This window comes from Crocuta crocuta, unplaced genomic scaffold (genome assembly GCF_008692635.1).
Source record: "Crocuta crocuta isolate KB4526 unplaced genomic scaffold, BGI_CrCroc_1.0 scaffold266, whole genome shotgun sequence".
In the NCBI taxonomy this organism is placed as follows: domain Eukaryota; kingdom Metazoa; phylum Chordata; class Mammalia; order Carnivora; family Hyaenidae; genus Crocuta; species Crocuta crocuta.
Genome location: NW_027531005.1, coordinates 5,745,537 through 5,773,220, shown reverse-complemented (window position 1 = coordinate 5,773,220; position 27,684 = coordinate 5,745,537). Strand labels below are relative to the sequence as shown.

The following is a 27,684-nucleotide window of genomic DNA, read 5'->3' as shown; positions in this document are numbered from 1 at the left end:
TTGAGTGTCCCCCTCCCCGCAACCCCCGCCCCCTTTCTTTTTCTTTTTCTCTTTCCTGCGCAAGCTGACGCAGGTCTGCAGGAGTGAATTAATGCTCTCATCTTGATAGATTCACTCGCGGGGAACCGGAGGCGAACGCGCCAATAGGAACAGAGGAAGGGGGAGGCNGGGGGAGGTATTGTGTAATTAATCAAGGTAGGAGTTCTGTACCTTGTTTCTCTTTTATTTCTCATTTTCTCTCTCATTTTTAAACCAAGAGAGTTAAAAAGAAAAAAGCGGCAAGTACTTGCCTGAGCTGCATTTAAAAACAGAAGCGTTCCCGCAGCGTGCTGGAGAATGACCCGGCAACTTAGCTACCCCGGCAAATGCCCAGAAAACGAAGGCTTTTTTTGTTTGTTTGTTTGTTTTTTGGTTGTTTTTTTTTTAGGTGCTAGTTGAAAAGGGTTAGGGTTTTACTACAACCTGTAACCTCTGACAGTCTTAGTGCTGATAGTTTCAAGCTTTTGCACTTCGCCCAGAAAGAGTGAAATTTATTTCTCGGGTTTCCTAGAAAGAGTTTGTGAAAGAGAAGGAAAAAAACCACACGCACACACAGAAAGATAATGTCACAACTCCCTACTAAATTTGGAAATGTTATGGCTGAGAACCAAGGGACTCATTGGGACAGATGGATTTCTCCAGAGTGTTTCTCCCAAAGCAGGCTTTAGAGGAGTGGTTTGCCTATTTTATGACACCGTGGCACATTTGCTAATATTTACTACCTTCTTTAAAAAAAAATTTCCTGGTTCTCCTACCATTGGGCCAGGAAGTCCCAGATTCTCCTCCCCTGTGGATTGTCCTGGCCTTCTCTTCTCTAGGGTGGTTCGCGATTGAGAATGTTCTGTGTTTTTGAAAGTTCCCCGCTTTTTACAATTGAGCTCTCTGGAGGAAAAGACATGAAACATTTTCAACTAAAACTCTCAGAGCCCGTGAAATGTAATTTTTAGCAAGGATTTGCATTTCTCATTTACCTTATCTGCTACGTTTAGAATGCAGCACAGAGATAGTTGATGGTGCAAACATCATCTTTTCCTTCCCATTTACTGGTCCAATTGGCAAAGCCACTCTTCCAAATAAAACCGAGACACTTAGATCATGGAATTTAAACTCTGGAAGACACCTCCAGAGCCTTACTACCATCCTGTTTCTATGTAGGACTCAAAAAGTTATCCCAAGCATTTTTATCACAGAAATAACACAATCAGGGCACAAGTTGGAAAATAGAGAAACAAAAAAGGAAAAACATCCCCATATTCCTAATTCTACAACTGCAGGGTGATTGGTGTTAATATTTTGTTGTGTATCTTGCTATTTCTCTCTTCTTTCTTCCCCTTCTTCCTTTTTCTTCATTCTTCACATATATATGTGTGTGTGTGTGTATGTATATATATATATATATACACATACACACAATCAAAATGGCATCGTACTAGTCTGTAACTTGTTTCAGAAAATTCACAACAAATGATGAACCTATATTTTCATGTCATTACATTTTCCGCAACAATTTCTTTTAACATCAAAGGAGAAAAAGTCCACGCCTTCTTGTTAGCCTGCATTTAAACTTATATTAAAAGCAGGGGGCCAGGAAAATCACGTGAAATGGGAAGAGTTAATTGACAGCATCGCTGTCTACACCTCCTCCTTCTCTCTCAATCATATCAAGTACAGAACGAGAGAAAAGAGGGGGGACAGGAGCCCGCAGCGGTAGAGCTGTTCACATTTCCAGGCTTGTTTTACAGTTCAGCACTGGAGGAGACAAGCCGGCCATCTGGTTAGACGCCGGGATCCACGCTCGCGAGTGGGTTACACAAGCTACTGCGCTGTGGACAGCAAATAAGGTCATTTTTCCTAAAATTCCTTGATTATTTTGACTTTCCGAGTAGGCCCACCTAAGCACACTACAGTCTTTGTGATCCTAACGGCCGACGCTGATGCTCTCAGCGAGGCTTTCTCTTGTCACACTGGCAGGGAACAGGCCCATTCAACCTTTTTTGGTATTTTGGTGTCGTGCTGTCCCTGAGCCTGCCGGACACCGTGTGCTCTGTTCAGAGACACCGCCAGACGAGATTGAGAGGTTGATAAGTATAAGGACCCCAGGAGTCAGATTTCAGCATAAGAATAGACTAGAAGAAAAAATTACCTCGCTGCCTGGAGCTGTGAGGGCTGAGGGACCGTGTGCTAGAAATCTATAAAATCACCAAAGGGGCTCAGATGGAAAATATAAATGGGTGCCAGAAGAGTTTACTCTGTCCTACAGATAGATACAAAGTGAAATTAGTTAAGGGTTTTTGGGTTTTTCTGAACATTTTCCAAATCGGATTTTGAAGTTGGAGTGTAGCAATACCTTTCTTCTACGTGTTCATTGGATTTAGAGTCAGGACACTGGGCTGGGTGTGACCTAGTCTGGTATTGCTTAAGTAATTCAAAAATGACACGCTATAAATCAGAATGTTAATTCATGAGCAAAGGAAATCAATCCACATCAGATCATTCAAGCATGTGCAACCACGTGCATACCGACTGATACATTTTTCCCTTCAATTAAAATGCAGTTACCTTTAGGATATTATGAAATGGATATTTAACAGTTGAATAATAATGCCTTAGGATGGCTGAGCACAGGAAATGAATAAATTTTAATCCAGCAGAAACTTCAACCCTACTAAAATTGATGGCAAGTAGAAATTTAATTCCCCAAATGGAATTTAACCGGTTCTCTGTATCTTCAGAAAAGTCTCTGCACATTTAAGTCATCTGTTGTTTGTCCTGAGCACTTTTGGAAAGCTAGCCTGTGTGATGGGGAAGAAAAACTGAAAACGTTTCTTTGGTTCTCAGATCTGTAAGCCACACACCACCATTGCAAAGTGCTTCCCCAGAGTGAATAGAAAGAATTCTGCGTCTGAGAGAATGGATAAGTGGTATCTGCATTTTATTTCATATAAGTAGATTATTCTGGCCGGAAATACAAGTATAGGACATTGACGTATTAAACACACGAGCACTGCAGGACACTGGACTGTAGTCCTGGTAGGCTCTCATTGACCCACAGTGGTATCTAATTCACTTTTGGAAAAAAAAAACCCACATTGTCTTCATCCTACATCCCGTGTTCCCTGGTGAAAGAGGAGTGTGAGATTGACGTATGCGTTTTCTCTGCTCAGATCGCCTCTGATTATGGAAATGATCCCTCCATCACTTCCATTTTGGACACGATGGATATCTTCCTGCTGCCAGTCACGAACCCTGATGGATATGTGTTCTCTCAAACCAAAGTAAGCCTGGACCTTTTTCTTCTTTGACAAGCATTTATGGAGATGCGTAGGACCTCCTAAAGAAACAAAAGTCAGCTTTCTGTTCTTGATTTGCCGTAAGTGGCATGACTAATTTCTCAGTAGTGGCCTTGAATTGAGGCATAGAGTGGAGTTTATAATCACCTCTTATCCGAACACATGATGTCTTTACATATTGCCTCGGTCAGAGCCCATTTCAGCTGTGAGGCTGGGCTATTAGAACTCAGTGTTCACAGTGAGTCACCCAGGAGATTTGTTCCAATTCTCCCTGCGTTTTTTGTGGTGGGATTGATAGAAAAGAGGAGGCGGATGTTACCTGCCGACAATTAGATTGCGGTAGGATTTGGGTAGGCAGTACAACGCATTTGGCATTTTACTTACAATCTGTAGAAGAAATCCTCTGTAATGTCACTGAAAGGAGTTACGTAGTTTCTTTTCTTTTTTCTCTTAAAGTGTCATTACAAAACACCGTTATGGCAACTGTGACCCCACATCTATTCAAAGTGAATCAGAGCCTCAAGTTTATTTTCGGAGGGAGCTGACTACGAGAGTGTTTTTCAATGGGTGTTTAAAAAGAACTCGTACAAATACTAGTACTCAGATACCCTATGAATAGAGGGTTCCACAGTCAAGTTTGGGAAGTACCGCCTACCGTTTCCCTCTCCTGGAGCGTCATAAAAAACAGGAAAGCGTTAAAAAACCCCTAGAAGTGCTGAAGCAAATTCGCCAATTTGGCTCTATATTTTCCTGAAACATTCTGTCACAGAACCCTTGCTGTCTCCCCACTTTGGTGGTGGTGGTTGTTTTTATTTTTTGTTATTGTTAAGAGAAGTGGTGCTCTATGGAAAATGGTTTGGCAGGTATTGATTTGAAGAGATGGGGATTATTTCTCATCTCGGTGAAATGACCAAGATGCTCCTGGCAGAACCCTAGAGGAGGACTATTTGCCACCTCTGTCGGCAAGGGAGATTAGTGTAATTCCACAGGGACCTTCCCGGGAGGAAGCAAGGGAAATTAACTGATTTCTAAAGGGACCTTCTCAGCAGGCTGAGTGACGGTCTTTCTTTTTACCTGTGTTCTCTTTCGGTTGGATTTTAAAGAATCGTATGTGGCGGAAGACCCGGTCCAAGGTATCAGGAAGCGTGTGTGTCGGTGTTGATCCTAACCGGAATTGGGATGCGGGTTTTGGAGGTGAGCGCAGGGCCTTGTCCCCCAGGGATGGTCCGAGGTTGCCCGGCCAACTAGCTATTTTGCACAGTTGTGTGCGGTGCCGTCAGCCTGCTAAGCCCATTCAGGATTGAAGCCATTTAAAAACCTATTTAAAAAACACTTAAGTACATTCCCCTCACAGGCGCACAGTGCTGTCACAGCTCTCTGAGCAGCATTTAATATATTTTGTCTCACATGTTAGTTTTCCCACAAGCTGTAGCCCAGCTCGGCTTCGCTTCCGAGTTTTCAGAGCAAGCCGCCGCACAATGGCGGGAGGCTCCAGGAAGCTGCCGACCAGCCACTAGAGGGGGTTAGGATCTGTTCAGAGGAGAAGCATTACATCATCTCTGGATGTTTCGAGAAAGAAAACTAAAAAGAAGTACAAATAGGATTAAGAAATTGATTTTCAAAAACAGATTCAAAGAGAAAATATTGGCTTGCTGCTCTGGTTTCGTGGCTCTAATTTTTTGGCAGGCTGGTTGGGGGGCTCTTTTATGCATTTAGGGACCCCTGTGTTTCTCTAATCACAGAATTGAGATTTGTTTTTTCTCATTAGGTCTGGTAACAGTGAGGTTAGGAACTGTCTTTTTCACCGTACTATCCCTAATAACGTAGTACAGTGTCTGGAACACAGAAGGCAATCACTAAATATTTGTGGGACGAGTGAATTAATGAGAATTATTGAACCAAGAAAGGACCCACTAGGGAATTGTGACAGGATGTGGATGAGTGGCAACTTCATTTATTGCTTTTACAATAGTTTTTTTAGCGTAGGGGAAAAAAATCAAAGCATCAGATCTAAAATACTGAACAGTGCGCAGGAATTCAACGTCAGACTTTTTTTTTTCCCCCTCCCTGAAATGTTATTGTTCTTATTAACTAATCTTGAAATAAAGTGACAGGTTGTATTTATACTTTGTTTATATTCTCTCGAGACCCTTGGGAGTCCCAGCCCCTACCCATTCCCTTAGAGTTTCTCTAGCATTCAGAGCCCTGGCCAGGTCACAGTGGACCACTTCGGTGGTCACGAGTAACTCTAGTTGCTGAAAAAATCGAGGCCAGAGGTGGCCTTGTTGTCAAGTGTAGTGATTTCCTCACTGCAGAAAGGGTGTCAGGGTTCCTTACATTTGTGGCTTTGTGATTTAGAAGTACAGATGCATAGACTCTTCTACGCTTGGACGCTAAGAATTGGAAGACATCCCAGAAAAGAGCTTGCTCAACTCCCACCCAATGCAGGAATTCCGTCTATAATGTTAAATCTAGCTTTTCTTCCAACAACTCCCACAGAGAGGAGATGATCTAATTTGATAGCTCTTTCTGCCATATAGAGGAACCATGTTTCTAAAGAAGAGAGATGTGTCCAGAATCGCTTCAGTTTGGCCTCCTGTGCCCTTAGATAGCAACTCCGTGTAATGCAGGGACAATCTTGCTCTGATTTCCAGAAGAGGCACTTAGTGATGCATGATAAATGTACCCATACGGTGTCTCCTTAAAGCTCACTGTTCCTACTGGGCTTCTTCTGCATTCCATCAGGACCTGGAGCCAGCAACAACCCTTGCTCCGATTCCTACCATGGACCCCGTGCTAACTCTGAAGTTGAAGTGAAATCCATAGTGGACTTCATCAAGAGTCATGGGAGAATCAAGGCCTTCATTACCCTCCATAGCTATTCTCAGCTGCTGATGTTCCCTTATGGGTATACATGTACCAAGCCTGATAACTTTGACGAGCTGGTAAGTTTCTGAAACTTCATTTCAGCTCAGCCACAGAGGTCCATTTTGGACAAGTAAGTTTCAGTCATAAAGTCAGGTGTACTAGTGACAGGTTACAAATGAATAGGTTCAACGACTGAGAAGTTCGAGATAGTGGCAGACGTTTGAAAGACCAGTTATGGACTTTCCTAAATCAAGTTTCTTCGGGCAATAGAATTCATGAGATTACTGTTGCCTTAATCCAGATGAGCAGGAGCCTAAATTTGACCATAAATTCCCAGGATGTGCTCTCTGTTGCTTAGGAAGTAATCCACTTGAATTTGGACCCGAGGCTCTTAGATCTGTGGTCAGATGTTGTATGCCAGGCGATCCTGTCTCCCAGCTCTTTGTCTCATACGTTTCTGGTGCTTTTGGCTCTATGACCAGTTATAATGCTGCACAGATGTGTGAGGTTGGGCATAAAACACTCACCTCCCTAACCTGCTACCTTCCATCATCTTTCCTGTTTCGGAAATGAGCAAACTGGTGGTGGCCTTAAGTCAGATGGTGACGTCTCGGGGGCTACTTATCCAAGAGCTATCCCCAGCTGAAGAGACTGCAGATATTCCCAATTTGGCTTTTAGGCCTGATCTTTAAGACCCATGTGTTAGAGAGAAACCCTGAGATGGGACTTTTCGGTCAGTTTACTTTCAAATGCATTACTGTCAACACCTCCTAGCAGAAATGGAATTAATGATTCCAGTTCAGGTGTATCTCTCATCTCATCAGTTGGACATTAGCCCTGTAGGGCAGTTTTCGGAGTTTTGATGGTGAGTATTACCACTCACGGTCAAATCAGAGAGATCCTTAGGATTGAAAAGAACCTAAAAGATACTTTTAGTAGACCTAGATGACCTTAAATTATCCAAACTGGGTGCTGACATCTCTGCCAGATAGTCATCCAGCCTGTGTTTGGATACTTTTCTGCCTCCAAGGGATTCTATTTCATGTTGGGGTATATTTGATGGTTTGAGATCTTCCTTATAGAGACCCAGACCCTTCTCCTTATGGTTTTTACCTGCGAGCCCTGGTTTATCACTTTGCTCCATAGAGCACGTTTATTTCCCTTTGAAAAGAAGCAAATCTATTAATTACTCGAAGAGCGATAGCCTGTTCTTCCTAGGTTTTCCCATATCCCTGCTACATACCTGCTGTTCCTTCATGCCCTCATAATATGGTCCCAAGTTCCCTCACCATTCTGGTTGCTCTTTTCCCAACATGCTTTGTGTGTGTTCCTCAAGGGTCACTCCAAGAAGTGAATGTAAAACTTGTGCCGTGGGTTAGCCAGGACAGAGCAGAGCACGACCGTAACTGCCCTCATCCAGGCTATGCACTTCTGCTTAAACAGTTGAGGGTCACATTAGTTTTTTGGCAGTAGCACCATGCCGTTGACTCATGTTGGGCCTATTGACAACTGAAACCCCCAGGCTCTCCGAGGATTCTGCCGAGCCAGGTTTCCCCCATCTGGTAATTGTACAGTTGTTTTCCTGGACCCAAGTTCAAGACCTTACATTTATCCCTAGCAAGGACAGTAAAGCCTCAATCAGTCAAAATTGGAACCCTCGAATAATGGAAAATATTTTGCTGAGCTCTACTTCTTGGAAAAAGAGACAATCATAGGGAAGGAAGCCAACATAGGGATCTAGTAAAAAAAAAAAAATCCACTTCCCGGGTACATCCTGGGGTCAGTCCGTATTTTCTTTAGCCCCTTTCTCCCACCCTATTTCCATCCACACCCCTGAGCAGGGGGGAGCTGGTGGTAAAATAATGACCCTGGTGTAGCTATTGCAAACACCTGGAAGAACAAATAAACAATGAAGGCCTTCGTGTTGTATTTTCAAAGCCAACAGAAGTGAACTAGTACTCGCTTCTCTGTGAAGATGGCTGAAACGAAAGGGCATTGTGCTTAAGCCCAAGTTAACCAGAGTCCAGTTAATCAGACTGTCTTATGCCACATTCTATATTGGGCATCCATTCTTCAAGTGACCAGTGTTCTCCATCTGCCTTTCCTTGGTTCTCTCACTCTAGAATGAAGTGGCCCAAAAGGCTGCCCGATCTCTGACAAGCCTGCATGGCACCAAGTACAAAGTGGGATCTATCTGCTCCGTCATCTGTAAGTACTTGATGTGGTTTTACAAATGACCCACGAAGCAGATGCAATGTGGTTTTGGGCCAGAGCCTTTCTGTGCCCTGATGTGAAATGGAGAGGCCTTCATGCATGGCACCTGGCATTGCCCAGTTTCCCTCGGTGAGGCTAGGTCTCTCCCAGGAGATACTTACTAGGTGCTCTCTGGCACAAAGAACTTTCTAAATGTTTGAGTTATGTGCATTCCTTTCTGCTTGTCCTGATCCTTACAGCTCACTGTCACTACGTGGAATCTCTGTGCCTAAAAACAGGTTTTTGTCAAGACTTGATCCTAAGTTATCCCTTGTATTAATTATCTCTTTCTTGTCTAAGAGGGTTTACACCCTGAACGATGCCGAGGGCTGGGTGTGGGGACAGAGCAGGTGCGANAACCCACGAACCGCGAGATCATGACCTAAGTGAAAGTCGGACGCTTAACCGACTAAGCCACCCAGGCGCCCCATGGTGCGACTTTTTAAAAGGACCCAGGTATTTCAGTGGCTAGACTCTGTTGCAGTCCTTTGTGCGTGTACCGTTTGGGGAGACGAAAGGGAGGAGAAGTCAGAAATACCAGCAGTGTTGGGAATAGAGGTGGGGAGCCTACTGGCAGACTTTCGGAGACTCCCCTCTCGCACAGTGGATTGGGATAGAAACCAGCAGCTGCAGTGCAATGGGAGAGCCCAATGCACCCATCCAGATTCTGAGTCCCCTAAAGGAATCTCCACCGCTTCCATATGGACAAACCCAGAAACTCAGGACCCCACAGTTGGAAGCTTGGGAGTCTCCCAGTGCTTCTGGGCCCATGGATCCTTTGGAAACAAGCGCCTCTAATAGGCACGCACTCTGCTCAGCACACTTTTATTAAGCATCTACTGCGTGCTCATCATTACGCCAAGTACTACAGACACAGAGAACCCACAAAGAACTCACTGTTTAGTGCGGGAGACGAGCAGGAGGGCAAGTAGACTTCAGTACGCTGTGTGCAGGGGTGGGCTATCCGTGGTACAAAAGGGGTAGATGGCTGGAAGCATTGGACAGTGGCAGAGTCAGGAAAAGCTTCCTATGGGAAGAGGACAGGATTTTGACAGCTGCTCACCAAATAGCTGGGGGAGGGGAAAAGGATAGGGCAAAGCATAGAAGTAAGAAGGTGCAGAATGGGCTCTGCGGACCACGAGGAGATTTGGGACTGCTGGAATTAAAGGGGAGCGGGGAGCTCAGGGTCTTGCGTGTCATGTTGAGGAGTTCAGGTTTTAACCCAGAGGATTCTCGAAGCCATTGGAGAGTTTTCAGCAGGCAGTGAGCGTGCTGAGGCATGGTGTTTCAGAGAAAACACTAGCAGCAGTGTGGAGGATGGAGTGTGGCGGGCTGGAAGTACAGATGTCCCACAGGAAGGATGGGAATTGTTCAGGAGGAAATGGTCCACGCTGGTGCAGTGCCAGTGAGGATGGAAGGCTGACATCAGGCAGGTAAAGCCAAAAGGCTTTTGTCATTCATTAGAGGTGAGAGCTTCTCACCGAGGGTCATCGGACGGGACCATTGACGGAGGAACACATCCAGGAAGGTGAAAGAGGGGTGGGGTTGGAGAGATAATGAGTTCAGCTCTGGGCAAGAACCGGTAGTGTTTTCACGTGGGGATGCCCTGGAGGCTCTGGGCTACGTGGCCCTGGGATACTGGAGAGAGACTTAAGAGTCGTTGACGTGGAGACAATGGTTGGAACAGGAGAGCAAGGAGATCACTTGGAGCGGGAAGAGCCCTGGATGGAGGAGGAGAGCAAGATGTCAGACAGCAGAAGGGGTTAGTGAGGGAGGGACACGCAGTGGGGCCGGGCAGAGGGGCCAAGAAGCTTGTGTTTCAGAAACCGGGGAAGGTGCAGTTGTTGGAAAGGAGGCGGTGGTTCACCATGATGAAAGTCTACAGAAAGGTCAACTATGACAAGGGCAGAACATTTACCATTGGGTTTTCATCACTAGCTTATTAGTGGTGACCTTAACCAGAGCAGTTTCGTAAGTGTGGTGAGGGTCAGGGGAGGCGTGCATGGGACGAGGGAGAGTGGAGGTCTGGTGAGTAGACTGCTCTTTGGAGGATCCCAGATGAGAAGGGAAGGAGAGAGGAATGGAGAGTTTTGTTCTGGAGATGAGAGCCTTACTTACTGACTGTGGGAAAAGGGCAAATAGAGAGGGAGGGGTGGAAGATACAGGAAAGAGGAGAAGTGACCCAGTCAGTGCCATTCCCGAGTGGAGGAGAAGAGGGGGAAGACGAGTCCACCAGAGGTGGGTAGATCAGGCTCGAACAGGAGGAGCGAGTGTGCAGGCTTGCTGGGGGCACTAGCACAGCTACATTTGTAGGAGGAGGGTGGTGGGAGTCTCAGGGAAGGCACGCTTGGTAGCCATGGTGTTCTTAATGGTGGTCTTGGATAGTGGAGGAGGAATAGTCCACTTACCGTATCTAGAACAATTGGTAGAAATCCTAAAACCGCTGATCGTGAAAGTTGTTTTTTTCCCAGATTATGGTTTTTCTTTTCCATTTTTTCCCTATTATCATACATTTAAAAGACTTTGTAGAAAAAAGAAATCTCATAATCATTATATTCTCTTTCAATTTCATTGATAATTTTGTCAGTGAACACAAATATATTTATTTAGTTGTAATCAACATCCACGTTCTGTTTTGTGTCCAGTTTTTTTCAGTTAACGTTTTTCCTGTATAGTTCTATGTATTTCCACTCGAGGTATTTGTTATTCCATTATGTTGCTGTATTCCGGTTGTTGGGCCTTTGGATTGTTTGCTAAATGGTGCTACTACATGTGGTCCAAACTTCTTTTTCTTCTAAATGACCTCTTTGGTGCATATTCCTAGGGCAAGATTACCAAGTCAAATGGAATGAACAGATTTGGAGTTCTTGTTACATAATTTTTAGCCTATTCTCTGGAGACTGATCTGCTTACAGTTGCCCAGACCTTTTTTTTTTTTTTAAGTTTATTCATTTTGAAAGAGAGTGAGAGAATATGATCAGGGGAGGGGCAGAGAGAGAGAGAGAGAGAGAGGGCGAGAGAGAATCCCAAGCAGGCTCCATGCTGTCCATGCAGAGCCTGATGTGGGGCTCGAGCTCACGAACTGTGAGATCATGACCTGAGCTGAGATTAAGAGTTGGATGCTTCACCGACGGAGTCGCCCAGTTGTCCTGTTAAACCATGAACTTTTAAACTGTATTCCAAGTGGAATTGTCCTCTCCTTTGGTGGAGGAGCCTCCAAGAGGAGAGCCCTGTGACTGGTGGCCCTGGGGAGGAAGTCTGTGATGGCCACTTAGGGCTGAGGAATGCATGTTTTCTGTGTTTGTCAGCCTCTGAGTGGAGGCTGGAGTTCACAATGTCAGCGGAATGGCATCGTATGTCCCCCACATGGGATCGCAACCATTTTATTACGAGGAGTCTAGTTTTTCACCTTTCTTATCCAAGGTGTGTACAAGTGACGTAGACCTTGGAAGCCTGAGGTTTATTGTGCTTTTCTTGGTAAGGTTACAGATATTTCTATTTTTTAAAAGTTTATTTATTAGAGAGAGAGAGAGAGAGAGAGAGAAGACAATCTGAAGCAGGCTCCACTCCGTCAGCACAGAGCTTGATGCGGGGCCCAAACCGTGAGATCATGACCTGAGCTGAAATCAAGAGCTGGACACTCAACTGACTGAGCCACCCTGGTGTCCCCAGATAGTTCTTTTTTTTTTTCTTTTTAAATGTTTATCCATTTTTGAAAGAGAGAGAGAGAGAGAGAGCACACACACAAGCAGGCGAGGGGCAGAGAGAGGAGGACAGAGGATCCAAAGTGGACTCTTTGCTGACAGTAGTGAGCCCGACATGGGACTCGAACTCATGAACCAGGAGATCGTGATCTGAGCCCAAGTCAGACACTCAATTGACTTAGCCATCCAGGTGCCCCGTAAATGAGCAAATATCAGACAAGTATTGGGTTTGCTGTCTGATCTTTTGGAGCCTGGCCATTAATGGTCAAGCAAGTTCTGGCTGCATCTTTGCCCAGAGCTGCCTCTGTTATCGTTGATTCTGGCCTCGTTCCAGCTTGGACAAGCACTGCCTCTAAGAACAAGTCCCAATTAAGTACTTTTGCCTCCTGCCCCAGATTGGTATGTAGCTGAACACCTGTTTCACTCCACCCAAGAAGTGGCTGGACTTCTGTGGTGGGTGAGACATTTCCTGGGTAGTTTCTCACCTGGTAAAGGCCCTGAGAAGCTGTCCTACAGTAAGGTTTTAGTCCAGGAGAAATTGTTACTTGAGTTCTCTGTTAGAGAGGCATAGGGTGAAAAACCAGAGCTTGGGGATAGAGGCCTGGTTTTGAGTTCTAGTTCTGCCACTTTGAAACCAAGTAATCTTGGGCAGGTCACTCATCCTCCTTTGTTTTTTATTCGTTTTTTGTTTGTTTGTTTGTTTCGTTCGTTTGAGAAATGGGTTGAGAGACTCAGAAGGTAAAATGTGGAATAAAAGTGTTCACTAACTGTAAGGCATTATATAAATTTTGCTTGTTAGTTTCCTGGGGAGTTACTCCCCTCCAGGCACCTCTTTTCTTTAATGTGGTCCAAATTTTTTGATAGGATTGTAGTCATTTATTCATAACGATGGTAATAATCACCCCTGAAGTTTATTGAATGCTTATTCTACATACTTTATCCCACCTCCCTCACTTAATTTCTCAGAACCTCAGTTTCCTCCTTTGTAAAATGGGAATAATACCAGCATCTACCTTGTGACCCATGCGGGGATTAAATCAACCAATTTGGCATAGTACTTAACACATTTAGTAAGTACTCAACAAGTGTGGGAATCATATACATAATATTATTCCATTTAATATTCACTGTGAAATAAGTACTGTATTATTATACCTATTTGACAGATGAAGCCTTTGGGAGTCAGAGAGGTTAGTGCCTTAGGTCATCCAGCTAGTGATCTGCAGAATCAGAATTTACTCTGCAGCCAGTGTTCTGTCCACTCTCGACCTCTTAGGGGGCTAGGCTGTGTCATGTAGCACCAGTTAGTAATTTTGGCACTCAGGAAAATTTAGTTCAAGTCAGCAGCCACTTGGGTGAAGGCAAAGACACAAATCACAGGTGTTTATAGTGTTAATTCACAATATTAACCACTAATGTACTTCTCCCTAGTACAACACCCTGGTCTCCCTCTCTGTCTAGCCCCAGTTTTTAAAATTTAAAACAATTTTTTTATACATTTATTTAGAGAGAGAGAGAGAGTGTGTGTGTATGTATGTGTCTGCGTGCGTTCATGGGGAGGGGCAGAGAGAGGGAGAGAGAGAATCCCAGGACGTGTGGCTTGAACCCATGAACCGTGAGATCATGACCTGAGCTGAAAGTGAGAGTCGGACACTTAACCGACTGAGCTACCCCGGAGCCCCTGTCCAGCCCCATTCTTAGGGGCTAGGTGACTTCTTCCATCTCTGTCCCATCCATTTCTTCCATTTGACCTCTACCTATGTTCCCTGGGAGGAGCCTCAGAGCTCATCCATTGCTCAGATCTTCTGAGTCATGATTGCCACAAGTCTTCATAGCCTAATGCCACCTTCTTTCATCATCTGTCATGTCAGCGGCCACACGTTACACAGGTGCACATTATTTTATTGGTGTAACCCATCACGTATAGGTGCTGGGCATATTATTTGGTATCAGAATAAAACCTACTCCACCCTTAGGCTGAAAGTTCCCTGAGGGCAGGGGCCAAATCTCTTGCTCTATTTATAATCCCTCCTCTCCCATAAGAGAAAATAATGTCTGCACCTAGCACTCATCTAAAGAAGGAATGGTGTGTCCTCCACAAGGTAGAAGATCCCAATTAGGAGAGCAGGCAGGGTTCCAAATGGGTAGATGAAGCCAGAGACTCCTAAAAATGCCAAAGGAAGGCTAAGTATTGTCCATTTAAATAACACTTTTTGCTTTTCAAATTAATCTTCTAATTTTTCATAAGCATGAACCTTTACTAAGCTATCTCTGCTCTCAAGGTCCATGAAGATAGGGGTAGGACTTATCTTTGGAAATGGTGAAACTTAATATGGAGGTTTATAGCCGGAGAGACCAGTGGGAATAGCATAACCAAACTTTATTCTCATTTGCCCTTCAGACCAAGCCAGTGGAGGAAGCATTGACTGGTCATATGACTATGGCATCAAATACTCATTTGCCTTTGAACTGAGGGACACAGGTCGATATGGCTTCCTCCTGCCAGCCAATCAGATCTTGCCTACAGCCGAAGAGACCTGGCTTGGCTTGAAGACGATCATGGAGCACGTGCGAGACCACCCTTATTAGGGCTCTGAGGGATAAACACCATTAAAAGTTCTTTGGTTTAAAGCAGAGTTGGGTTGTGATTATTCCTTTTTCTAATCCTGATCTAGGAGTTATTTCTTTGATTTATGTTGCCCTGAAATATAGTAAGCCACTGAGGTTACCCCTTCATTAAAAAAAAAAAAATCCATCCTGAGTAAAAGGCTCCCAACATCCTTTAAAATATTTTTTAAAATTGTAAAATAGATAATAAAATTAACCATTTTCACCAGTTTTTAAAAGTTTATTTCTTTTGAGAGAGAGAGAGAAAATGAGCGAGAGAGGGGCAGAGAGAGAGAAGGAGAGGGACAGAATCCCAAGCAGGCTGGCTCTATACTGAGAGTGTGGAGCTTAGTGCGGGGCTCTATCCCACAAACTGTGAGATCATGGCCTGGACCGAAATCAAGAGTTGGATGCTTAACTGAGTGAGCCACCCAGGCACCCCCATTTTCACCATTTTTGAGTATGTAATTCAGCGGCATTAAGTACATTCACAAGGTTGTGCAGTCGTTGTTACTGTCCATCTCCAGAAATTTTTCATTATCCCAAGCTGAAACTCTATACCCATTGAGCAATAACAACCCATTCCCCATCCCCCCAGCCCCTTATAACCTCCATTCTAGTTTCAGTCTCTGTGAATTTGCCTATTCCAGGTACCTCATGTAAATGAAATCATAAAGGATTTGTCCTTTTGTGATTGGCTTCTTTTGCCTAGCATAATGTCATCTAGGTTCAGGTATGTTATGGCATGTGTCAGGCCCTTAATCTTAATAGAGTAGTGTTTTGGAGCTAGCAAGGGACTTTCAAGTTCATTTATTCAAGAAATACTAATTAAACAACTACATTGTGCCAAGCATTATCCTAGGTGCTATATGTCTCCTGCTTTTTTCCATTTCCAGTGTGCTGCATTATAAAAACAAGTGGGGACTCAAACCAATGACACGCATTCTTCCTGGTTGCCCCATCAAACCTGGGTCTTAGATTCTATATATGTTCTTTTTAGACATTCACTTCCATTAGGGATTGGGATTTTCTTGTTGATGGTTTTCTCTGGGAGAAAGGAGGGGAAATGAATTTCAGCTTGCCTAGAATTCTGAGTACTTGATTCTTTAGTTTACATGTCTTGCTGATTCAGCTCCTCGGCTTCTCTTGTTACTTATTTCAAGCTGAAATCTATCTCAGAGCCCAGCCTTTGTTATGGAGCAGGGTGGGCATGGGAGTTCAGTTTCAGTGTGGACAAACGAGTCCTGATAAAGACCCCAGCTCCCTAAATCATGACAGACTCCCTGACCCAAACTTACTTAGGCTTCTCTGAGCCCTGTGTTTGACTTGGCCTTGTCCTTGGGCCCTATCTAAGTCAGTCTTAGCAAAGAATCCTGCTAAGTCATCCCCTAGTCCTTGATATCTGATTGAGTGCCTCAGCCTCCACCTTTGATGACTAAGTCTTTGGTCTGCCTTTGGCAAGAACCTTGTTATTCCAGTTAAACAAGAATCCCCCCACCCTTGATGTCTTCCCTTAGCAGTTTTCCATCTACTGACCCCCCTCACTCTGCTGTCTTTACCGTACTCAGAGTTGAACACATTACTCTCTTGTGATGCATGAGCCTCATTGTAATAATCTTTTTTTTTTTAAATTTTTTTTATTGTTTTTATTTATTTATAGAAGAGAGAGAGAGAGAGACAGCATGAGCAGGGGAGGGTCAGAGAGAGAGGGAGTCACAGACTGAAACAGGCTCCAGGCTCTGAGCTGGCAGTCAGCACAGAGCCCGACGCGGGGCTCGAACACACGAACCGCGAGATCATGACCTAAGTGAAAGTCGGACGCTTAACCGACTAAGCCACCCAGGCGCCCCTCCTCATTGTAATAATCTTGAATAAAGTCTTCCTTACAGTTTTAACAAGTGTCAGAACAATTTTTCTTTAACACTCCCAACCATGGCCTTTGGTTGTATCCTCTCCCCTTGAGCAAGAGCAGAACGAATCATGTAGACCATAGGGATGGTGGGATGGGGGAGGCTGTGGGTGTGGGGCTCCACATTTGAGGATTTGGAGCTCCCAGGACAGTCTCAAAGGCCTCAGAATCCCTGAAGAAGTTGTGGACATCATGAGTGCCTTTCATATATTCTGACAGGGTTTGGTGGAAAGGACACCAGACTGAGAGTATAGCAAATGTAAGAAAGTCTTATTTTTAATAATACCATTAAGCCTCACCTGTACTCAGACCCCAAGGAAAACTGACATTTTATCCAGACTAACAACACTTCCTCCCATCCCATTTACCTCCTGTATTTCTACGTTTTTAGGGGAGTCATAAGAATTAGGTGTCAGAGCAAACCAAGAGAGACTTTTGAATGTTGAGAACAAACTGAAGAGTATGGGGGAAAGGAGAAGGGGGGTGATGGGCATGGAGGAGGGCACTTGTGGGGATGAGCCCTGGGTGTTGTATGGAAACCAACATGACAATTAACTATTAAAAAAAAAGAATTAGGTGTCAGATTCATAACAGAGGTCACAAATTCTCATCATTATGACTTGTTCTGGTGAAATTCTCTGATAGGGCTTATCAAGTGTGTGGTCTTGGAGTTGACTTGGGGTTTCTTTGATAGTCTTCACTTTTTTTTTTACTCTAGAGGTAACTTCATTTCAGGTTTACAATTTGGCCTCTCCTATTAGTGTAAATTCTTTCCAGCACCGTGGGACTTCCCTGTGTATTCAGAAAACACTATTTAAATACCAAGTGATGAGCAACATGGCACCCTTGGCACAGACTTTTCCAGCCTGAGGAGCAAGTTCCTGACCTTGTAAATCAAGAGGCTTAGCCTTTATCACTCGAAAGGAATGGAAGAGGCATTGGTAGGTGCCCGCCTGACCTACCATCACAGTTGCAAGGGTGATTGGGAATCACATTAGCATTTTTGAGGACATGAGTCTGCCTCAGCATCTTAATAAATACAGCTTGACTCAGTCACTCTATGACTGACACCCTTGAGACATGAAGTGGATACTATTCTTTGGGGCCCTTATTGGGCTCAGCATCTGTAGCCGACAAACGTTTTTTGGGTAAGTTCCTTTTGGACTTATTATTATCGTTGTTATTATTTCGCTAGTTCAGAGATATGGGAGCCAAATGGATTTGAAAATGAATGGCTGATTATATCTCACATGGAGTGGCATTGGGAAAGAAGGCATGAGCTCCTGTCTCAGTCCTGCCCTCTGTCATCCTGGGCAAGTTCCTTCTCTCTCAGGCTCAGTTTATCTGTGAAATCAGGACGAGGTGGGCTCCACAGTCCTCCCCTAGCTCCCTAATCTCCTGTCAGCTCTTTTACTTCCTGGCTCTTAGTCGTAAGGTCGGTTCCAGGCCTTTCCTACTTTCTTATTTATGTATTATGAATTACCGAGAATTACTGAAAGTTGTTTCTAATTTCTGCCATGCTTAGGGGGAAACCCTGGGTCTTAGGCTTTTTGGTTTCACCTCTCTGTTAATGGTGAAGGCTTTGTAGAGCTGGTGTTTTCTCATCAGCATCTGGGACGTGGACATTTGCTAGGTCTTGCCTAGCCACAGCTGTGAAAATCGACATCGAAGGATACACCTGTACAGTGTGTGTGTGTGTATGTGTGTGTGTGCGTGCGTGCGTGCATGTGTGTTTGCAGAATGCTTTGTGCTTTGCAGTGGAGAGGACATTTGGAAGGAAGGCGAGATGAAAGGGTGCCTTGGTCCCCTGCTAGAAGATTGAATTCTAATAACTCATTACTGCATAAATGCTTTGCCATTTGCAAAGAGCTTTCATGTGCATTATCTTTTGGATCACGCAACAACTCTGCCAGGCAGGGGTATTATTTTCCTCAATTTAAACATGAAACAACTCAGCCTTAGAAAGGTTAAAGAACCTGCCCAAGGCCACTTAGCCAGTAAGCAGGGGAGCCGGAACTCTGGACGCAAAACTCATACCCTTTTGCTGTAACACAAGTTAGTCCCCAGCCAGAATCCTGTATCTCACAGGTAGGTCTCTGTGTGTTAGTTTACTCTCTAATATACTGTGGCTGAAGAGACTTTGGGGCTGTTTATTGAGGTAATTACTTATATGAGATTGAGTAATTTTTATGGCGATGATTTCTTTTCACACCTGGTGTCTACTGTCAAATAGCTCAGAGGGGTTAGACGTAGCAGGTGGCCAGAGAAGGACATATTTCCACAGGCAGCTCAGCAGTAGGTGTGTCATAACTATGCTTGCTGCCGTGTGGGCTGATGCAGAGAGCTGTCAGCCTCTCACTGCAGCTCTTCACGTGGCCGGAACAATCTTCGTTTCTCTGGATACAGACTTCTCTTACGGTGCAGCGGACCCCTGAGTTGAGACAGCTGGGCCCAGCGCTGGTGTGCCTGCCACAGGGGCCCACACAGGAAGGGCTGCGTGCCTGAGCTAACGGCAGATGTTTTCCGCTGCTGGTGTCATCCTCACCCCCAAATCTGTTCCCATCCTGGAGTATAGGAAACCCAGCAAGGGTGGTGGAATCCTTCCTGGGGGCTGCAGATGCGTCCCAGACACCTTGCTCCATGAACGTTTCTAGCAAGGGGACACTGGCCTCTCTGGGCATTCATGTGGTAGGAAGCCAGAACCCAGGCTGCCTGGGGAGTGGGGGGGTGGCGGCAGTACTGGCGGAGATGGTGATGATGGCTGCTCCTCCCCGCCCACCCCCCCCAGCTTGTGTTTATTCCACCTATCTCCCTACTTCCTGGGTGTGTCTCACTCCGCTGGTGTCTTCTGGCCTGGTCTTCAGTCATCTTAGGGATGGACGGTGGCCAGGATGCCTAGAGGTGCAGGGCAGGCAGAGAACAGGAAGTGGTGGCAGAACCGGTTGTAGCATCAGCAGTAGCTGGCAGGCATTGAAGAGTTCTGTGAAACTATGTCCTGTGGTGGCTGCTGAGCCTGGCTGGGGATCTGGGTGAGAAAGACACAAGGCCCAGGCCACTTGGCTTGCCCTCATGGGAATGGGGGAGGGCGGGAAGCTCAGTACTAGGGTGTCCAGAACACGGGATGAGCGTGAGGGTGAGTGAGAGGAGGTCACCAGCCGGTGCAGTGGCAGCAGCTGGACAGCCCGAGGTGTGGGAGCGGATCAGGGTTAGCAAGAGCGCGGAGAACACCCATGGGGAGCAGCAGGGGTAAATGTGGCAGCTTGCAAAGCCCAGTATATCCCCTCTCCCGGACCAGTCTTCCATTTTCAGGAAGAGTTTGAGGCCTTTGACTGGATTTACGGCAGAGATAGGTCGTGTTCAGCTACCCACACTATCAGGACCCGGAAGGAGCATTTTGCAAACAGAGACAAGGACAATTAGGGCAAGAAAATGGCTGCCCTTCACCTTGCACCTGCTTATTATGTTCTCTCTGTTTCTTGGTACTGATGGACTTATGCTCATGAGAATGATGTTAGATCCCCCAACCCCCCACTTTTTAGCGCCATCTGAAGACCATCCCTAACATTGCCTCTGGGTTAGGGAGAACCCATTGGCTAATGACATTTGGTTCTTAGAGCCTGGGTGTGAGATTGCCAGGGAGGCAAGGAAAAGGGCTAAGCAGCCAGGTAGAGGGAACAGCATGTGCAAAGGCACGGAGGGGCAAGGTACATGGTGAATTTGGGATTTCGGTGAGGCTGGTGCTGAGAGTGTAGGACGGAGAGGTGGAGGAGAGACCGACGGGGAAGGGCTCCGCTCTGCAGCAGCCCTTCCGCACTGCCTCTCTCCACTCTACAGTTGTGTCTCTATCCTCTGTAGCTCAGCTGATAGGGTATGAAGAAATGTGCTGTGCATTTACTCCTGCTCAGGACCTGTTTGGTTCACCGTGTTCCACTGTTGTGGACTCTGCCCAGGAGTGTGGAAGTTCTGTTGTGAAGTTACCACTCTGGAAAAGGAAAACACACGTTCTCGGGGCTTGTGTAACATGACGTCCATACTCTTGAGAACTCCTTGTTCTTGTGTTCCTCTTTTTTTTTTCTTCCTCTTCCTGTTCCTTTTCCCTCCACTCCTTTTTTTATGGTTGTTCTAGTCAGTGTTGTGTGGTACAAGATGCCTCATTTTGCCAATAGAGATGTCAGTGCACAGGTGCTTTCTAGAACACTCATCTTAAAGACTCCTCTGTTTCTGGAGTGTTGGGGGTGGGTTGTGACACAGCAGAAGTTCAGCAGATGGGTCCCGGTACTTAGCCAGGAGTAAGGATTCCCCTTCTGTTTTAAACCTGTTCCTTTTTTTTTTTTTTGCGAGGCTGCTTGCCTGCGTCAGGGAAATGGTAGTCTGACTTCCCATTTTCCCAAGGCTGCAGTTCAACTCCTAGCAAGCCTGTTGGGCTCGGTGTGAGACCTTGCCCAGCCCGGCCAGCGGCCTCAACAGCTCCAGGGTGATGTGCTTAGCCGCCCACCTCCAAGGACCCTGTGGAGAGTGGATGAGTCGGGAGAAAGTGAGCCCTTGGCCCTGGCATTTCCTCCAGACCTCCACCTGCAGCGGAAGCAACTCTTGCCTCCTTGGGGCTGGACTAGACGACCCCCCGGAGATTCTCCAGAACCTCCCAGAACAAAGTTGAACCCTGAGAGTCCCATCTGGATTGAGCCGGTTTTCTGATGAGAAGATGTGGATCTGCCACGTGAGGCTGCACATTTAGCTCCCTGTGACAGAACCATTTTCTCTGTCAACAGGTCCTTCAGCCCACAGCCCTCTCCAGCAGCTCTTCCCGCATTCATTCGTGTAAAGGGATGACGCATGTGACAGCGTCGAGTGCGGATTCATTCGGGCTGTCACCTAGCAACGGCCTAATGGCTCCCCTGGCTCTCAGAGCTGAGGGCACAAAGGCAGCTTTTCAGGCTCGGCCTTCTCCCGCCCACACACAGGACTTCGGGGGGCCTCTGCTTTTGCCACTGCGGCGGAAGCTAAATGGCGTACACGAAGCAAGTTCAGGACAGACAACAAAGGGGGCCTCGGGACTGGCCGGCTCCCTTCTGGGCCTTCTCAGGGCCCCCTGGGGAGGATTGAATCCCAAGTCTGCCGCAGCACCCTAGCCCTGATTGTAATTCGCATTTGTATAGAGTTCTGGAGCTGGACAGGGTTGAGAGACCACCCAGCACATAGCTAACCCTCTGAGGATGGAAGGGCTGTTCTCTTTTCCAGCTCTTTCCAGCATGGACCTTCAGCCAGAGTTTCAGCCCTAGCCCCTGACAGTGAAGAAGTGCTTCTTTATGTCTTGAGTTAGCTTTGCGTGTAACTCAGGAACATTCCTTTCTGCAAAATATATATGTTTTTCATTATAAAGTAATATGACCACATTACAGAAAACAGATACAAGGGGAAAAAAAGTAAGTCATCCATAATCCCACGACCCGGACATAAGCACTGTCAGCATTTGCTATATTTCCGTTGTCTGTTTTTCTTCCAATGCATCTGCTTTTTCCATACTTGTAATCATGGCATACATACAATTTTGTGTCCTGCTCTTTCACTTAATATTTCCCTTCAAGTTATACTATAAGCACTTTTTCACATTTGCCACGTAGTCTTATTTTTAATGGCTATACATTATAACCAAAGACTAGACCATTTCCTCTCATTCGGCCCAGTTATGTCTGGGATAGTAGGCTTGGGGTTTATCTGCCAGCTGAAAGCTGACCATTATCTCTTGCTTTTCTTTTTCTTTTTTCCCTCCACTCCAGGGACCAAGTTTTTAGGATTAACGTCAGAAATGGAGACGAGATCAGCAAACTGAGGCAGCTAGTGAATTCAGACGACTTTAAGGTACCCGGTTCTTCTTCATCTTCTGGGGTGTCTCTGGCTTTGGGGAGAGAGATTAGCACCACTGGTATTGTTACTCTTGAAGAGTTTCTGTGTGTAGTCCTGTGTCAGTCATCGTGCCTCTGCACGACTGGGAGGGCTGTGGGTCACAACGCTGCTGTCCTGGGCGACGGGAGGCCTCAGCAGTGCGCGCCGTCTTTCTATCTGACATCGTCTTTTTCCTTCTTGGACTTTGCCAGGTATCGCCTTCTGGGTAGGCCTGACCAGACGCGGCTGTGAAATGGGCAGCATTTGCCCTTGGGCGGGGCCCAGCTCCTCAGGGATCACCCTGGCTTTTGGCAATTGTTCTAGAAGAATGAGCTCATTGTGCCTTTTACCTGAACTGTCCTCTAACCTGGTTTTATTTTTGTTCTCTTCAGCTCAGTGTTTGGAAATCTCCCTCCACCTTCAGTCGTCTTGTGGATGTCCTGGTCCCGTCTGTCAGCCTGCAGCCGGTCAAATCCTTCCTAAAGTCCCAGGGCTTAGAGTACTCAGTGACAATTGAAGACCTGCAGGTGGGTAGACCGAGGCCCCTAACTGGTCTTGCATAGGACAAAGCATCCAGAGTGGATCTGAGACCCGTACAAGTACTGGTCTTATCTTTCTCCATTCTCTAGATGAACTCATTGAGACCTAGGGAGGTCAAGTGCAATGACTTGTTAGTGGACCATGTTGTAGTAGAAAAGGGCATCTGTAGTTTAGGGAACTGGACAGATCTGGATCCAAATCCTGATTTTGCTAACTACCAGCTGTGTGACTTTGGACCCACTATTAATGTCTTGAGCCTCTGTTTCTTCCTCAGTAAAATGGTAACAGTGAGGACCTACTTCATACAGTTCGTTGAGAAAATTAAGTGATTAAGTGTATGTAAAATGCCCAGCAGTGCCTGGTCTGGTATAGGTGCCTCTCAAGTATTAAACCTCTGTCCCTTTTTGTATTTGAAGTCAGAAGGGAAGAAAAGAGTGTGTGTGCATAGGTGTTGTGGGAGCTGTTGGAGACCAGTCATAAAAAGTGTCCTTTGAGGAAGAGGGAATGTCACCAACAGTTCTCAGCAGAGGGAACATCACCACCCAAGCCAGACACCAGCCTCACGACCTGTATCTGAGCAGCAGGACAGTGTCTGGCTCATGTTCTCTCCTTCACCGAGGTGGGTTATGGACTAATTGCTGATTTGGCCGGGGAGTTTCCTGATGGCGTGAGCAGCTGTGAACTTATTAATCATCCTCACATGTCACAGACATCTGCCAGGAGCCTTCAAAGTATGAGTGGTTATAAGAATTTCTTTGTTTCTGAATGGTTTCCCAAGCTGTGTATTTCACAGGCACTGGATACCAGATGCGGGCTGATATCTAGAGAATTCACAGTATAGAGTAACCAAATAGCACATATGTTGCTTTTGGGGAGTAAGTGGGTTTTGAATGGGGTGACATACGTTGGGTGCCAAGAAGTAAGCTTTTATAGATACGTAGAAAAAAATCTGACCCCCTTTTACACCTTGCCATTTGTGTGACAGGAGTGCCGCCATCTTGGTCAGCTCGTGCCAAAATGTGGCTGAAACAACACGAGCTTCCATCTCCAGTGAATCACGTCACAACATCGCCGTGTCTTTTTCAGGCCCTTTTAGATCATGAAGATGAAGAAATGCAACACAATGAAGGGCAAGAGCGAAGCAGTAATAACTTCAACTATGGGGCCTACCATTCCTTGGAAGCAGTAAGTGTCTCAGAGCAAGGTTAAGATAAAGGTCATCAGCGTCCTGGGGTTCGTAACCCCTTTCCTTACTTGCAGGGGGTAGGTATTAGTCTTTAGCACAACACCCTTTTACTAAGGGGCTAAAATGTGAACACTTCAATTTCTTTATAATTCTTGGGCTGTTTATCTCCCACCAGCACCTAAGAGCAGAGTGAAACACAACTGAACATTTTCTCCCACATGCACCCTTCTTTCCTAAGGCAACCCCTTAAAGAAAACCGTGAAATAATTACGATCATTTCCGTCCTTGTAATTCAACCTTCCCATACCCCACCATAATCCCTGTATTTTACTCACCCAGATTAAAATGTTACTTATTCCAGGCAAGTAGACAAGTGGTTATTTCCAAGGTTAACCAAATATTTCCACTCATTTATCATGATTACCTATAATGTACATTTGTTCCCTAATGTGTTTTGGTGCTGTGTTTAGTTAAAAACCACTTTATACAGATGACTGACTTTCAAGGTAAGCCAATCCTTCCAATATAAAACTTGGAGCAGAACAATTTAATATGCTATTAGAACTCGAAGGATCAAGAGGGGCTACAGAATGAGACTATGTCACATATAATAGAGGTTTCTTATGACCCTCGATGTCTTCTCCATTAGTCTGGAAGCGCTCTTCTAGCTTAGAACAACACCTCAAAACAAAATCGTTACTCCCCTTCCTATACCTGCATAGATGTTGTTCTTTCTATCCAAAGATGTGTTCCTGGCATGCTTTTCATGAGGCATATACTTTGAGTTGTTTTTCTTCTGGATGAGGGGTTATTTCCAAGGCTGACCAACTGTTTTCACTTCTTTCCCATGATTGTCAGTAGCTCTGTTTATTGTGTACACTTCCAACCGCACTGCCCCTTGATCCCTCTTGTGACCAGTGACATACATCTGTAGAACAGCTGGATAAAGTTAGGAGTTCAGTTCCGGGCCGCGGACAAAAGCAGAGCTCAGGGCTCACACAGGGATCAAACCCATGACGTTAGCCTCATGAAGGAGGGGCACTCCCTAGCTGAGCTAACCGGTTGCAAATGTCACCCAGAGCTCCAGGTGACCCCCGGAACTCCGTCCCCTCGCCTGCCTGCTATGGGATCCTCACTTTGGCAAGCACTTACTTTGCCCTCTGGCTCTAGGTATCCCCCTGTGCTGTGCATTGGTGTGCCACCTCCCTCTTGACTTGATCACATGCGGTTCTTTCTAAAAACAGCTTTGAAGAGCTCTCATCGTGTAACCACTTAGGCCTTCTTACATCTCTGGTGGGAAGGTCATGTTTGTCTCGTCCAGGGTTTCCAGTTCCAGTTTTTCTGTGTGTTGTTGTGGTTGCTGTTATTTCTGTTAGGTGCTCGGCCAAGTGTTCCCTAATGTAGGCGGTGTGAATTTGGACTCCTCCCCCTGGCTATGGCTTGGTGTTCTGACTTTACCTGGGTGACTCTCTTGCCCATCGTGGTTCAGGGCGGGCATCCGGCTTTTGCTTCACTTTGTAGGGTCAGTAGGTAGAGTTTCCAGGCCCTTTTCATGGCTGGCGTGGCGAGTTCCCAGCTCTCAAGTTCCAGTGCCTTGCCCACACCGAGACCTGTGCCCTCTATTGCTATTCCTGGTTTGCTCTAAACCCTCAGTGCCTACGGCAGATGTCTGGTCCCCGTGGTCCGTTTTCTACCTTCCATCCATCTGGCTAGTTGTTCCCTTTCATTTCTTGCCCCTGCAGGTTCTCCTTTCTTGATTTTTAAACTTGGCTGAGGGTTATTTTCATTGTAGTTTACCTGGCTTGCTGTTGTACATCTGGGGGGTGGTTTCTTGCTTCTGTTCCGTTTGCCATATTGACTGCAACTGTGATAAACCGCTTAAGCTTGATTTTATTCTATATTGAATGCACGTTTTCCTCCTCTATAAAGCTCCCTCTTCCAATTTTAAGGTCTGAATGTAAATTTATTTATTTCCTTCTTTTGACCCTCAAGAGGTTTGTGCAACCAAAATGGATGAACTCTATTTAAGTCAAATTAACAAAAATGGCTGCATCTGTAACTGTGATTTACAGTGCTTCACTTGTTCTCTTAAGGCCATTAGAGGACTCTCCAAAGTGGGGTGCTTGTACTACAGGGGGCGAGGGAGATGCCTCACTGGGATGGAGGAGGAAACCTATTACAACTTCCGTTTACATTCTCCATACGTTTGTTTATAATTAATGCAACTCTGTTTCTTTTTGTTATTTTATAATGTACATATTTGTGTGGTACATTATTCCAGTGGTATAACATATATAATGTATGATATACATGTAGTATACATAACATATGTACATTATAAAACAAATGTATATATACACACATATACATATATGGTATATGGTAATTAAAAAATTCTTTTTAGCTTATTTTTTGAGAGAGAGAGAGAGAGAGCGAGCGAGCAGGTAAGGGGCAGAGAGAGACAGAGAGAGAGGGAGAGAGAGAGAGAGAGAGAGAGAGAATCATAAGCAGGCTCTGTGCTGACGGCATGGAGCCTGACATGGGGCTTGAACTCATGAACCATGAGATCATGACCTGAGCTGAAATCCAGAGTCAGACACTTAACCACCTGAGCCACCCAGGTGCCCCTATGGTAATTTTTTTCAAAACCTCGTGGAGAAACGCATCAGAAAGTTTGGAGAGGATCGTTTTTCAAGAACCCTGGCTAGATCGGGCAATTGCTGATTTAACCAGTCTAGTATGGTGCAAGGCACTGCACTGTTGGAGAGGTATCTACACAAGTCTCTCTAGGTGAGTGGCCTATAATTTTATGGACAAGTAAAATGTGTTATTTTCTAGAATATTGTTGAAAAGGACGCTTTAGGCAGTTCTTCAAGAATAAGTAATCCAGGCGATAATATTGCCAACCCCAAGATCACAGGGCTGGAAGAAATCATTAAGATCAGTAAGATGAAGTTCACAGATACCTACCCCGAGCTGAACAAAATTCTTCAATGCCCCTGAGTTCACTTTTTCGTGCTTCAGATTTACCATGAGATGGATAGCATTGCTGGAGATTTTCCTGATTTGGCGAGCAGAGTGAAGATTGGGCATTCGTTTGAAAACCGGTCCATGTATGTACTGAAGGTGAGACCCCAGGCTCTTCAAGGGGCCAGATTGGACTCAGGCTCCCGATCCCTTGTGTCCAGGACCCAGCCCTCAGCCCTCTGAAGGGGGCAGCTTTTTAGGATCTCCTTCACTTCAGGGGCTTGAGGAGACATCTCCTGGGGTTCAAAGTTGGTCTGACAGAGAGTCCTCTGCTTTTGGCTAATGTGGAAGGAGCTAGAACTTAGAAGGAGTCCATCGCACTGCAAGTTGTGACTGAAAGCCAGGATCGAGGGAAGTGGGGGCGGGGGGTAGTGGGGG

The 27,684-nt window shown here is 45.6% G+C and overlaps 2 protein-coding genes across 2 annotated transcripts in view; both read left to right on the top strand.

Moving 5' to 3' along the window:
- The window catches only part of CPA2 (carboxypeptidase A2), a 20,614-nt gene extending 5,829 nt beyond the window's left edge, over nucleotides 1–14,785 (top strand). Inside the window, exons 6-11 of the mRNA XM_077770655.1 lie at nucleotides 1,782–1,880; nucleotides 3,204–3,314; nucleotides 4,433–4,523; nucleotides 6,075–6,274; nucleotides 8,321–8,405; nucleotides 14,556–14,785. Of these exons, the coding sequence (XP_077626781.1) occupies nucleotides 1,782–1,880; nucleotides 3,204–3,314; nucleotides 4,433–4,523; nucleotides 6,075–6,274; nucleotides 8,321–8,405; nucleotides 14,556–14,743 (774 nt within the window). The 3' untranslated portion in view covers nucleotides 14,744–14,785. The remainder of the gene's footprint in view (nucleotides 1–1,781; nucleotides 1,881–3,203; nucleotides 3,315–4,432; nucleotides 4,524–6,074; nucleotides 6,275–8,320; nucleotides 8,406–14,555) is intronic.
- Nucleotides 14,786–19,791: 5,006 nt separating this feature from the next.
- CPA4 (carboxypeptidase A4) overlaps nucleotides 19,792–27,684 on the top strand; it is an 18,873-nt gene continuing 10,980 nt past the window's right edge. The window contains exons 1-7 of the mRNA XM_077770735.1: nucleotides 19,792–19,916; nucleotides 21,158–21,356; nucleotides 21,440–21,780; nucleotides 22,448–22,529; nucleotides 22,946–23,080; nucleotides 24,180–24,278; nucleotides 27,304–27,405. Of these exons, the coding sequence (XP_077626861.1) occupies nucleotides 19,792–19,916; nucleotides 21,158–21,356; nucleotides 21,440–21,780; nucleotides 22,448–22,529; nucleotides 22,946–23,080; nucleotides 24,180–24,278; nucleotides 27,304–27,405 (1,083 nt within the window). The remainder of the gene's footprint in view (nucleotides 19,917–21,157; nucleotides 21,357–21,439; nucleotides 21,781–22,447; nucleotides 22,530–22,945; nucleotides 23,081–24,179; nucleotides 24,279–27,303; nucleotides 27,406–27,684) is intronic.